Consider the following 14,721-nt stretch of genomic DNA (forward strand, 5'->3'; position numbering starts at 1 on the left):
TTGTTCTTAAAATGTGTAATGGTTAACACCAACAAACACACTTCAAAAGAAACAGCGAAACAAATTAATACAAGTATTTTGGGGTAGCTTAACTTTTTTCGCAAAAAAAAAAAATCTCCACATCTCTACAATTAAAGCCTTCTTGCAGCCCTGTGATATACAATACGAGGCCTGTCTCTTTAAGACGAAGCCACGATGTGTTGCGAAGTTCAAGTTGGGGTCACATCGAGTTCCTGCCCTCGGTTTTACCTTTTAGTTTTATTATAGACTGACATCACACAGGGCGCTAAAATACTTACGAGGCATACAAACCTCATTATCATATCCAAGCGCGTTATACCTTCGATACAAAAACAGTTGAGGAAATTACTAAAATAAAAAATAGGAGGAACTGATGCCGCAGTAAGCACGTATTTTATAGGAGGTGGTGAGAAAGAAAGTGAGGGGATTGTGAGAGAGCGCGAGAGAGAGAGAGAGAAGAAAGAGAGGAGGGACAAGAAGGGGAGGAGGGAGCGCGAGTAAAAAGAAATTCATAGCAATTAATAATAAAAAGAGTTGGCAGTAGTGCTTGGAAAACTGGCATGGATTTTGGAGGCTGGCAGTTCAAAGTTGAAACGTCAGAAATGACTCCAGTAGACTGTTGAGATGATCATTAAGGGAGACTTAGGACGGATGGTAGAAGAGCTCGGGCATCCAGGTAACGTGTTAATGCATATATTCAGCGGCTGCTCTTTTGGTTTCGGCGCTTTGGATTAGATATTCGGACAATATTTTAAAAGTGTGTTGTAGTTTTTAACGGCATTTTGTGGATTTATAACAGCCTACAAGTATGTGTGTGTTTATACCGAAGTCTGAATGTGTCTAATATTTAAAAAAAAAAAATTCTCGGTGTTCTTGAGTTAGATCGCATTAGATTTCCTGACTGAACATTTGTTCTTCCTGTATAATATTTCGTATAAATATGTACAATCTGCCTTAATCTGCCTCAATTTAAGCAAAAAATAAACTTTCTGTATGTCAGTCAAATCTAAATTCTAAATAAATAAGCTATGTCACGTTAGAGTGATAAAGTGAAACATAACTGGACTGTTCCGCAGAAACTCCACTAAGGTAAGTTAACATATTTGATTTATGCTGTCAATAAATAGACTGCTAGCGGGCAGTGATTCGATTATTGGGGCTTAAAGCAGCAGATAGATAACATCCAGCAGGATGTCGGGATCACGGTACCGCGCGGACTCTGTTCCTGAAGGTGGAGTGATTGATGTGCTCTCTCATCCTAAACATAAGCTCTTCGCGGCACCTTCGGGTGTAATCAACCGGCCGTCTACTCATCGCGATTAAACGCGTGTTCCCGGCAATTTTGATTTTATTCTAAAACAGATTAATCGCGATCTCATCGTTAAGCTTAAACCGACTAAAGTATACATATTAAACTGCAAGGCTGTGCGAGTAGAGGAAACCAAATCTAAACTTTTAATTTAAAATATAAGTTAATGTATTGGAATGTAAAATCACCACAAAGCTGTTTGTGGACTTTGATGTACAAGAGTGTTTCATGCTGAATACCACATAATACCAAACAATGTGAAATGGCAGATTGACGCTGTCAACGTACAGGTAAATTTCATTTGGTTTAACATTTGACTGGCCTGATCGCAAGGACGGGGAAAGCTGAGTTTCGGCATAAACCGCAATAAAAAAAAACCGCTTGACTTGACATAAAAGGTGGATTGCTTCAGACAGTGGGCCTACTGTATACCACTTATGTATCTGGAATACTCTATAACACTTACACACAGCGCAGATGAATGCGTTTCGATGTTGCACTTATGTAGGCCTAGTTGACAAAAACAAATGATGATAATAAGCATTTCTACCCAAATCATTTCACAATTTTATAAACCTTTTTTCCGAGGCGATTAAAGAGCGGTTACTGCTATTACTGTTGCTGTCAGTCATTGTCCGAAGGTCAGGGCAAATCTGCCGTCTGAAGTGTCATTAAATCGTGTAGCATCGGTTGTGCATGAACGTCTTATAATAATAATAGTAAATTATTTTTTGTGACATGCAGGTACAGTTCTGAAAATAAACGCTATACCTTGTCAAATAACCGACTGATGCATAAGTTGTGCCTCAGGCAAAGGCATTCTAGCCATTGGGACGAGTTAATGCAAAATTTCCTCAGCAATACAACGGCAGCATTGTTATATACGTACATTACGATAAATTCACGTGAGCCTAGTGCTTGAAGCCGTGTTAAGAGTATTAGGGATTTAACAGGTGGGAACATATGGCAGCAATAATGTGAATTAGGGCCGTCTTCGGACAGCTGGAGGTTTCATCTGAGGCGATGACTTCTGTGCACTATTCCTCACCGTCGGATTTATGAATGGAAATCTGGGCGTACAGAACTGAAAAGATGAGAGGGGATCGCTGCTGCTCGCCGTTCGACTGTGTGCGGTTTAGAAATATAGCATCGAATGCGGCAGGGAAAGTGTCGTTTCGGATACTATAGCAGAATACCACACAGCCATTTGAACTCTGGTCAATCCCGCGTATTTTACAAACCAAAAAAAAACGTATTTTGTAATAACTAATTTTACCCTGAAATAAAAAGTTTGTTTACAACATGAGGGGAAAAAAACGGTCGGCTGGCATTTCTGTTCATCTTAGATACAGTCCGAAAATGCCGCTAATCGCCCAGACTTGCAATACACACGAGGCCTTTCTCCCTCCTTTCTAGAAGCTCGAGTGGTTTTCATTAAAAAGGGTTTCATGCTCAGCTGCGTTTCTATATCCCATTCACAAAAGTAGTCAATGCAGGGCTACTTAAAAGGCAGCGACGCGGCCAGCACGGATATACATGCGGGGCAAGTTTCTCAGTTTTCCATCTATGAAACATATGGCGAGGGTACGCCCCTAAATAAAATCACAACAGCCATGTTTATAGACTCAAGATAAATATTTGTTAAATTTGCGTCCACACGCGTTCTTCATTATGTACTCGGCCGTTTTGTTGGGGTCTGAAATTCCTCTTTACAAATTAAACACTTACATTGTATGATAGGCAAACAATTGTAGGTATTTAAAAATATTTTTAAATACTACATATTATTTTTCATAACATATTTTTGTGGTTAAGGAACTGTAAACATTACTGTAATATTTAGGCTACTTATATCAAGAACATAAAGGAAACGATACATTTATGCATTTACTGTTTATGCTGTGTATCTCACATTCCATTCACGACGGGATAAACTGAGGTCGGTCAATAGGACGGACTGGAGGAAGTCTGAAGGAAGTACTTTACTTAATGCAGACCCCACTTTGTAAAACCTCCGTCACCCCTAAACCCGCGAAATGACAACGCAGACAAAACACAGGGATACCGAGCACCAGACTGTCTCAAATACGACTGCCGCACTGTCTCAAAAGAAACCTTTTTGATACCAAATATAGCAAATGGGTAAGCACAGACACAGCGTGTGCCTCCTTCACAATTATTCGGCAACTTAACGGAGAAAAGTTTGTCTTTGTATTTCTAAAAAAAAACAAATTATATACATGTTTACATTTCGCAATTAAACGACGTTTACTGAGGGATTATGTGCCTTGTTATCAGTTGTAAAGGTTACTCTATTGCCTTAACTATTTTGTCAGTGAGCTGCTCCAAGTTTAAGCGCACCGTTATGCGTCAGATTATTTACACGGTGCACCGTTTTTATGCACAGAGCCAAGTGCGTATCTTGTAAAACTAGAAAGAGGCTAATTAAATTAAACAATGTTTGCAACTTAATCTCAGACCGGTATATGCATGGGACTAGCATGAAGTAATTAGCATTTGGCCCAAGATCATCTTAAAACGTTTATATGAGTGTGTATGTTTATTTGTGTGCATGTGTGTGTGTTAACATTTCCTTAATGATGTGTAAAGCGTACTTAGTTCTAAACCAACTAAACAACTATAAACCAGTAACTTGCCCAGTATAAGTCACCCATCCGCCCTCAGTCTTATGAGATCATGCAGTTAGCATGTCACGGCACACGGCGTAATAAATTTAAGATGCAAAAATTCGTAACCATCGTGAAGCTCACTGTTTGAAATATGCTGAAGTAGTCGGTGTCACACAAAGTGTTTATGTAAATGTATATTTATCTTAAGTTTGAAGATATATGTGGAATCGATTTTATCAGGCGTCGTGCAAAGTCACAGTTACACCCAGGAGGATGTAACTTGTGTGACCCACGTATGATGTTCAAAGTATACTTTAAATAAAATGATTTTCCCGTACCACTTCCTTCTCAGTTACTTTACGGTTGGAGGGAGACGCATGCACAGAAGTAGCACCATGCGTAGCAGTTAAACAGCCAAGCAACCAGGGCGAAATTACCGTTTCGAAAAAAAATAGTCCATGTGTTGTGCAAACAGTGTAACGCAAAGACAATCGATTGGACAGGTGCAAGGATGTAAAGACGTCTTCATTTCCTCCAATAGTCAACACACCCAATAAATGCTGAGATGAAATTTGAGTAGAAGAATTTAAAGAACTGCGACAGCCCTGAAGGAGAAGAATAAGAGTGACGCTAACACGTTCCTTTCCCACTGACAGACTCGTTGAGCCTCGTTATATGTCACTGTCCTGATTCTCATTTTTATTTTCTCGACATTGTGTATTTTACGCTGCGAGCAGGGATTAATCACTTTTTAAGGTCGTACATAATTATCAAATTTTCAGTTACTAAATATTTTCACATTAACGCATATTTCTACATAAAACGTACCGCATCATCAATTCATTAAAAATTATATATTTACGTTTACTTAATTACACAAATCTCTATGAATGCTAAAACCATACCGACGCGGGAATACTCTTAAGAAGTAGAAAAAAACAATGAAAACCAAACCGAGCCAGCGTCTATAATCTTTTATATTATTTGTGCTTATTCCAGGTGTTCCGTCATTCCACCTGCATCTCAATGCAGCCGGGACACGCTGTAAAACCACCTTTTCCAAACACCCGTGCATATGCCGGTGGACGACACAAAAACCATCCTCAAAAATCTTTATGACGGTGACATTTTTCTCATAAGGGAGTTTAATGCCAAATGGCTTTACTGCCGTTAACAAGAAAGGGCCCAAATGTCGCCCCATTCTCTTCTCATACTCCGACTGGGTCGGAGAATTCAGTCTGTGACCAGACATGCCGCAGTGACATTTTTCTGGTCGTTCGGAAGAGAGGACCCCATGTATGGTTTCTGCACCAGACGAGGGTTTTTCAGTAACAGTTCAGTTAACATATTTAAGCTGTCGCTGTTCTTTCTGGGCCGCGTTTAATTCTCCTGTCTTTTTTCGTATTTAGGCCTATATCTTTGAATCCACAGTTCATTTTTAGGCTCTGTATTTTTAAACGAAACTTAAGTTCAGCTTTAAGTCAAGCTTAACCGTGATGCATACACCTAGATACTGTAATTGGGACCGAGGCGGTCCCCCAGTTTTTACCAGTCAGTTTGGGAATTTGTTACACTGCGGTTCAAGGCGGATCTCAGTGACATCAAACCAGCCTTGTTACTGGCCTTTCCCTCTAACAAGACTATGGGTTTTAAACCAGCAAACTTAATTTAAAGACACAAATACCATCCGATAACCTAAAGCCTCTTTTAGAGCTCCTTGCTGTTCAGTTGCACACGCTGAAGATGAGTTTTGATTTATAGATAAGCTCCTGCGCTGCATACTCCTTGATTTACTGCGCAGGTGGGTGTGTTGCTTCACGCAGCATTCGCTAGGTGTTTGCCGTTATGTATCTGGATATTTGCAGACGGGCATGCTCTGGACGTGTTTGAACATAAAATTAAATATGAGTCCCCATAACTGGCCATTGCCCCGCATGCTGTTACTGCGAACACAAATCATGCGTCGTTTGCACGGACTATTAAACCCGCCCCAAAAAAGGGAAAAGCACCTTGACAGGACCGAGGACAGTGCAGACCTTGGCAGTAGGCAGCTCGCGACATTCCGCTTTGTAACACACCGACCAATCGCAGGTCTTTCTTAGGGACACACAGAATATAAAATCTATGCAAAACAAACCATGATTGGCTGACATGTGGAGGGGACTGAACGAAATTAAATTTTTATTTTAATTATTTAAGTAACCGCTTTTATCCAAAGCACCTTATGCGCGTACAGATTGTTACATATATATTTGGTTGCCAAGGCTGCACAGTAGCAGTGCAGCCTCTCCTCCAGCCCTTAAACCATAAATCTTTTGGTTGCAAGTCGATGCTGATTGTTGCTCCATTATTTAGCCGATTTGCCCGTTTGACAACATTAAGCAAATCTTAGATTTCAAGGCATATTATGGAAGTGTTTCGTGTTATATAGTGCGTAGCAGTATATTATTGTCTGGACGTGCTGCCACCACTGTTTAAAATGTAAATCTTGTTTACGAGAAGTGAATATACACAATTTACCTATAAATAGTTTTTAGACAGGCTACTTAGTCCATTTAACCAATAAAACCCCCCGACTTATTCGCGCTCTGAAAATTTGTAGAATGTCCCTTGTTTGATTTGGTACATCCATAAATTCTCTCTACATATGAACTCGAAAGAGCCGAATGTCAAACGTGATTTCATCTGTGTCGTTTTTTAGGGTCGTTACATACTATAGTGGTACGCGCATGTTTCATCATCCCTTTAAACGCGTGCGATTCGCGGTTCTACTGGTGTCCTTTTCGCGTGCGGCGCAGTGCTCCAGCACACTGGACGTGTGAGCATGCTAACAACAAAACGGCGGATCACGGCCGTACAAATCAGCAGTAATCTATTTTCTGTTTTGTTAAACTGAGCTTTTGTCCCTATGCAGACAATCACAGCAATAATTTCCTAATCGTTTCAGGAAACACACTATTAGGACTGATGCCTGCCATCCTTTTGCTCACTTACAAGCCGTTTGAAATCCTGTAACTCACTCACAGTGCTGTTTGTGTATTAGGCTGGAATGTTCTAGTCCACCAGGCCTCTGCATAAACAGCAGGCTGAAAGCGACCTTGCGGGAATGGACAGGTCTGTCTTGTGCGGGTGGTGGCGTGACTCACCAATGGTTATTCGCCTGCTGCAGGTGGAGGTTTGAAGACGATGCTGGATGCCATGGAAGCCCCCAGTCATGCTAGACACCTCCTCCTGCAGCTCAACACGCAGCGCACCAAAGGCTTCCTCTGCGACGTCATCATCGTGGTGCAGAACGCCCTCTTCCGCGCCCACAAGAACATCCTGGCCGCCAGCAGCCTCTACCTGAAGTCCCTGGTCGTCCACGACAACCTCATCAACCTGGACCACGAGATGGTGAGCCCGGGGGTCTTCCGGGTCATCCTGGACTACATCTACACAGGCCGGCTGGGAGAGGCTGAGCCAGGACCAGGGGCGGGCCCGGAGCCCAGCCTAGCGGCGGTGCTGGCTGCAGCTAGCTACCTGCAGCTGCTGGACTTGGTGGCGCTGTGCAAAAAGAGGCTGAAGCGGACGGGCAAGTACCACCCGCGACCTGACCTGCTGCCCTATGAGAAGATGGGCCCTGGCAGAGAGGCACGCTTCCGCTCCGCCACCCCGGTCATCCAGGCCTGCATCGCCGGGGGCGTGGCCAGCAGCCACCCCTCACGAGTGGCACCAGGGGACCCACTGGCCACCCATGTGGGGGAGCTGTATGTCCCCGCTACCTCTCAGGGCTCCCTGGCCTACTCGGCCCTATCTTCGGCTCTGCCGCTGCCCTTGGGTCTCCGTCCCCCCCGGCCAGAGAGGGGCTGCTCCCCCGACTATGGCTTGGACCTTTCCAAGAAGAGCCCCACCCCTCAGGCCCAGCAGGTAGCTGCACACATCTCCCACTCAGCCCTGCGGCGTGATGATACCCAGAGGGGCGAGCTAATTGGGCATAACAGCCCCAGCGGCATCAACGGGGACCACACAGACGGAGACCCAGCCTTCCGGATCAGGATGGAGTCCGACGACACCACGGGTGACCTGGGCGACCTGGTGTCACCCTCCTACCCCCACCTCAGCCAGCCATTCGGCCCCCACCTGCCCACTCTGCAGCGCTCCCTCTCTCGTGGCAGCGAGTCCTACTTCTGCCCTACCGCTCTCGACAGCTGGGTGAAGCGCGAGCCTCCGGTCTTCGGGGGCGAGGATGAGGAGGAGGGCGACGATGAAGAGGAAGACTCCAGCGGGGGGGCGGAGCTCCGAAACCGCCGCAAGACCGTCGAGGACAAGCTAGGCGTCGATGATAAGAGTGGCACAGCCAGCGAAGAGTCAGGCAGCAGTGAGGGCCACCCGTCTCCCCCGGGGGTCCTGGAGCGCTTCCATCCAGCATATGAGCCTGAGAGCTTCGGGGACAACCTGTATGTGTGCATCCCATGTGACAAGGGCTTCCCCAGCTCCGAGCAGCTCAATGCCCATGTGGAGACGCACAACGAGGAGGATCTGAGTGGAGAGCCGGCCAGCAGCAATGGCAGCGGCGGAGGAGGAAACATCAACAGCAACAACAGCAGTGGGTGTCTGAACAGCCTGCCGTACCCAGAGGGCAAGAGCTGCCCGAGCCTGCCTGCCCTGGGGGAGACCATGCGGCCGTACCGCTGCTCCAACTGCGACAAGTCGTACAAGGACCCGGCGACACTGCGGCAGCACGAGAAGACGCACTGGCTGACGCGGCCGTACCCCTGCAGCATCTGCGGGAAGAAGTTCACGCAGCGCGGCACCATGACTCGCCACATGCGCAGCCACCTGGGCCTCAAACCCTTTGCCTGCGACGCCTGCGGCATGCGCTTCACGCGGCAGTACCGCCTGACGGAGCACATGCGCATCCACTCGGGCGAGAAGCCCTACGAGTGCCAGGTGTGCGGCGGCAAATTTGCCCAGCAGCGCAACCTCATCAGCCACATGAAGATGCATGGCGTGGGCGTGGGCAGTGCCGCTGACGGCAAGCTGAAGGTGGACTTCGCCGATGCCCTCTTCCCGCTGGGCCTGAAGCCAGAGGCCATGGAGGGCCTCTTCCCACTGTCCAAGTTGGCCGCCCAGCACCTGGGGCTCACCCACGACAAGATGGACGCCCTGGGCCAGACGCTGTCCCTGCAGCCGCAGCAGCTGACCCCCGACCTGCGCACCATTGACCGCTACTCCCCCAGCTAAAGCCTGCTACACCATGAGGCCAGAGTTGCTGTGGCGATGAATTCTGACCTCTGTGTCACCACGTAGCCAGCAAGACTTAAGAGGCCTAAATGTAAAACACACAACCAAGCCATGCAGACCTCTAAAAAAGTGCCTTTTAAAGGGATATTGTGCTAATTTATATTCTTTTTTTTTACCTAAGGACTCACACAATACAGTGTTTGATTAAAAAAAAGTATTATTTTAGCTGTCGAGCCAAAACCGAATTGATTTTTATTTTTTTTTTTATTTAACATGTTCAGAATCCAAAGACCATGAGTACAAATAGCAGCCGTGCCCTGGGTATGCAGCAATGCAAGTGTTATGAAAGAATGGAAAAAGGGAGAGAAATTCATGGCTTCTTTGCTGAGGGAAGGAGAAACCTGAACATGGGGGAATAACGGCAGCCAATGGGAGTCTCCAGCAGATGTAAACCTGACGGATTGTCAGATAGTCTGTGTGGAAGCGGCTCTGCAGCCAAGCCTTTGGACGGCGCACGGCGTAGCCCTGCTGGAAATGGTTCACCCCAGCCGCTCGCTCAAGCGGCCTTCCTCCTCTGCGTTTCCTTCCAGACTGAGCGTGTTCGTGCAGCAGAGGCTTGAATGTAAGGGCAGTAATTAGCACCCGGTCATTCCTCCTATAGGTCTCCACGGCATTAGCATGAGATGCTAAGGGCTATTTATTGTCACTATTGAATACAGTTATGCCCACGTGCCTTTGTCTCGCCAGCAGAAGTAGCAGTCCTGCATGAACGCCTTTGCCAAGCAGGATGCTTTAATCCTGAGGTCAGTGTGAGGGCTGCACAGAGAGCTGAATCGGCCCTTAGGGGACGCTGCACTCGGGGGGGCCTCCTCAATATACCATAAGGCAGAGACAGGGCCCAAATTGCCCTGTGCAGTGCTGATACAGGCAGGGTTTCTGACTGTGGGTGCTAATCGGCGCCCCCCTCCCCCGCCTTCCCTCGCCTTTGAGGGCCTGCTAGTTGGACAGCCCAGCTGGCCCAGAGCAGCACTAATTCCCCGTGAAATCTCACACCCTGCCCAGCGGCTTGTGTCCACCGCTGGCCTCCGTCCTCATTTCACGGGCCAAATGCCTCCCACGTGTTGCTTTGGCTCGAAACACAACACACACACGCGACCATCCTGCGCCTATTCTCTGCAACACACGTGTGATTAAATACCAGTAGGCACTCACAACATGATGACAGCCCATTCCCCAAACCCTGCGCTGTAAATCACATGGACACCCTTCAGCTTCATGACCAGTGCAGGGCTTTCTGCGCTTAGCATGTGCTTACTGATGATGTTTTGATAGCTATGACGTGGTGGAGCCTCATGGTTGACCTCCGGGGCACCGCCCAATCGCGTGGCTTTGCCATGAACCAAATAGGCAGCACTTAACGGCTGGTGAGCAGGTTAAAGGTCCTGATTAGGTCTGCCTAGGGTGGAGCCCTTCACGGTTATGGATAACTTCAGCGATGCCCCGAACTCAGCAATCAGGATCTCAGACACTGTACCTCATCGCAAGGGAAGCAGGAGCTGCTGAAGGCTTGTCTTATATCAGACTGTCTAACCACTAGAGACCAATCCAGCCTTATGGGCGAATGTGAAGCGAGAAGCTCTGCATGCCTGTGACACATGTACTGTAGCAGCTGCCGTGGCGGGAGGAAGAACACGCGTGTAGCACATCTACCTTTGACGACTAGCGACTTCTGTGGTATATCAGTGAATCAAGGCTTTTTTCCTTTTCCTTCCCTCCAGACAAAACGCTTCTTTATTCGAGCCAAGGCGAAGTGAATGGGGTCTGGCTCAAGGCGGGGTTATCAGGGACATGAAGCTCCATGGCAACGCACACATAGACATACAGAGACAGACAGACAGAAACACACAGACATACAGACAGACAGACAGAAACACACAGACATACAGAAACACACATATACAGACAGACAGAAACACACACATAGAGAGATAGACAGAAACACATACATAGAGAGATAGACAGAAACACACACAGACATACAGACTGACAGACAGAAACACGCACAGACACCCCTTCTGCTTACATTTGGGATGATGGCTGTCTGTCTCTCACATCTGTTCAATCACAAGGCTTTTCCAGAGACCACATCGACCAGTAATGCCCCCCCCCCCCCGATTAATCAACAGTGATCAGATAGATCTCCAGATTTCCCAGTGACTCCAGTGCTTCCGAAACCATGCCAGGGAACAAGCAGCCATCAGCCCAGACGTCCGCAAGCATCCGCCAGCCAGGCTGGGCATGTAGGGAGTTTTATTGTGCTTGTGTCAAAGGAAGCAACTGCGCACCCATCCTGACTGAATCCTGTGGATATTTCTTTTGTGATTATTATGTTTAAAATGTGTGTGTTTGAAGAGTTGCTAATGATTTTATCTGATTGTTTAGCTTTAATGCAGTATTTACACTTCTGTGACTCTTTTATCAGACCTATGCAATTTCTAAGACAATCGAGGTCCCGCAAGACAATCCCTTATATTTCCCCTTGAATGCTTTATAAAGTAATTTTTTGATAACCTCTGTTTTGTACCTTAACATCACACCAGTGTTGAGCCTGAGGTATTTACCTGTCTGTCCATGGATAGAATTGCACAGTAATGCCTTAGCTGTAGTATTGTGTATGTTTTTGTTTTGTCGAAGAACAACATGTGATCTGCCAGTTCAAGTTTGCCAAAGAAACAACCAACCACTGAATTCATTTTGTGAAACTTAAACACAGATGGAAGGGGGCGTGACCTTTACATGACCAATGGGCGGAGAGGCTGGGCAGTGTCCTTACAAGAGATGCATGTTTTAAAAATGGAAACGGAAAGACAGGGCTAGGATGTATGACGATACCAAAAAAAGGACCAAAATACGGGGACTAGCTGTTTGTAAACGAATTCAGATCAGCGCACAGATGACTAGTGGGCCATAACTTCACGGACATGGGTTAGCTGTCCAGGATGACCAGAGCGAATATTCTGATGCCCCCCCCCCAACCCCCCGTGTGCGTCGTTAGCAGCAGGCGCCTGCGTAAGATAACCTGCGTGCTGACAGGCTCGGCCAAAGCCATGGGCCCGCAGTGACAGAGACACAGAGTATGAGCCAGCGGGGGTCCTCACTCTGGACGGGGTCTTTCGCAGCAGTCAGAACCACCATAGGTGTCCATGGGGGCAAAGTCAGAAAAGCAGCAGGAGATGTGGAGCAAGCTGAAGGCATGTCTGAGTGAGTGGGAAGGAGAGGCTGGCGGGACGGAGGCCCTGCCCCCCACCTTCTCCTGGCCTCACACCCCCCCCCCCCCGTCAGACAAAACACTGGGAGAAAAACAGGGAGCTAACATTTCCATGGCTGCTGCACAAGCTGCTGGGGGGGCCGGGGAAAAGCAGAGTTCTGGGTTAGGTTAGGGTTTGGGTTAGCCAAGACTTCTGGGATGTGTGGGTGCAGTGTGTGTGTGGGAGCGGGTTAGTGGGTTTGCAGATTGGCTCGGTCAAATCTCAGGGCAGGAAGTTCTGTGTGTTTCTCCTCCAAATTCAGGCGGGAGGGGGTTATTATGGAGGGACTCACTGGGCGGACCAGAGGCATCGTCTAACAATAGAGGGGCCGCCTGACCCCTGGGGCCTCCGTTGGGCTGAGGAAAAGCACACTGCCTGTCTTTTACTCGCCTGCTTTCCTTCCTCTTCCTCTCCTGCTGCAGAAAGCGCAGCTATGTCTCCGAAGCTGCCCACTGGTGACCCCACGGCAGCACGGCAGCCCTGTCAGGGCAGATAAACCCAGGCCAGAGTCACACTGGTGTGGGAGACAGTGGGGCACTGACGCAAAATCAAACTGACAGATGCGCTCTGAGGGGTGGGGAAGGGCAGCCCACACAGCAATGTGAGGCTTGTGGTAGGTGGGCGGAGCCTCCAGCTGCAGGCAAAGCGAATGGAAGGCCAGGCGTCCCCAAAGGGCGGGGGGGGGGGGGGTGTAGTGGCATGGGATGTGTGGTAACAGTCAGAGCCCCCGTTTTCGGCCAAAACACACCTGGGTGTGTTGCTTTCCCACTGTCCAGCAAAGGAGGGGGTGGACTCTATATTACATCCAGATGCATTGATTGGAAAACCACACCATTCTAGGAGGGTGGGGGCACAAACTGTGGCATTCACACCGCTAGCCAGCACTTGCACCTAATCCTCACTCTGCAGTCGGCTTCCTCCCTGGGACCCCCCCCACCCCCCCCACCCCCGCACTCACTCTGGCCCACAATCTCTGCTCCCTCCACAGCCGGCCCACTAACCCCGCCCCCCCATTTCGAGGTCCCCTCCAGCTGTTTCTCATCCTGAAGAAGACAGTTGTCAAAATGTTTATGTGAACAACCGCTCTCTCTTCTTTAACGCCCCGATCGAATTCCCCGAACTTCCACGGCAAAATGTCAAAATATCCCCAGGACGAGATGGTCCAGCGCACAGGGCATCGTCACTTTTCCATAAAAAACTAAGGGACAGAGGGGACTTGAAAGCTTAAATTTATAGATGCAAAAAAAAAATTCTATGATGAATTGGAAGGAGGAAGGACAGAGGAGGGCAGGCAGGCAGAAGGGAATGACAGAAAATGCGTTTGTGAAGCTGAACATGAAGGATGGATGCAGGGACGGATGGACAGAGACAGAACGGCCAAAAGTGTATGGACAGGAGAAAGGGGGGCACAGACTCGGGGGGGGGGATACTGATCACCTGAAAAGCACAAACTTTTGGGGTGGGGCTCACTAAATAAGCTGTCAGTGTTACATTCTGATTAAGGTCAAACCTTCTGCTCACTTTTATAAAAACCATTAAGTTTAAACATCACTTCCTCTTGTTTTTTAGTTCAAAAATGACTTAAAATGCAAAACACATGAAAGCAACCAGTATTCTACATTACATTGTGTTCATATGGTCTTCTTTGCTTTAATGAAATGAATGTATTTATTGCATGTCGAAATGTTTTATATTTCAATTTTTGTAGAAATTTCAACCGTGGGTTATTTCTTCTGATTTCTATGTCATATTGAATAATGCTGAAGGGCTTTTTTGTTATAAAAGCCACAGTGAACGTGTTACACGATTGTCAGTTTCTATATTCTAAGTCAATTTGGCAATAAAATGAACTGCAGAAATTATAAAACAATTTTTTCATTTAAATTTTCATTTGTACTGCATTAAATTCTCATGAGTACTACATTAGCAACTCGCCACCATTATTTTGCAGTTCAGAGCTCATCCCAGTCAGACAGATGCTAAGTGGCCATTTAATTGTTCCACGCTTCTTTAACTATGCTTTCTTTAGACCCAGGTACAGGACACACAAAAAGTTCATTCCAACTCTGCATCCATTGATGACCAAGTCACATGGTCTGAACACCCTGCCGTGTACGGATCTGTAAATCTCTGTGCATCTCCTACTTTTAACCTAAGACAGCACTTAAGTGAGTGAAATTTGTCACAGTGGAGAAAGTTGGAGGAGGACAGACCTGTGAGTGGTATGGAG

The 14,721-nt window shown here is 47.1% G+C and overlaps 1 protein-coding gene across 1 annotated transcript; it reads left to right on the forward strand.

Moving 5' to 3' along the window:
• Window positions 1–256: 256 nt before the first annotated feature.
• hic1 (hypermethylated in cancer 1) lies at window positions 257–14,361 on the forward strand. The gene is made up of 2 exons (XM_048981326.1): window positions 257–697; window positions 7,130–14,361. The coding sequence occupies exons 1-2, from the start codon at window positions 646–648 to the stop codon at window positions 9,181–9,183; spliced, it is 2,106 nt and encodes a 701-aa protein (XP_048837283.1). The 5' UTR covers window positions 257–645; the 3' UTR covers window positions 9,184–14,361.
• The last annotated feature ends 360 nt before the right edge of the window (window positions 14,362–14,721 follow it).

Source organism: Brienomyrus brachyistius, chromosome 17 (genome assembly GCF_023856365.1).
Source record: "Brienomyrus brachyistius isolate T26 chromosome 17, BBRACH_0.4, whole genome shotgun sequence".
Classification (NCBI taxonomy): domain Eukaryota; kingdom Metazoa; phylum Chordata; class Actinopteri; order Osteoglossiformes; family Mormyridae; genus Brienomyrus; species Brienomyrus brachyistius.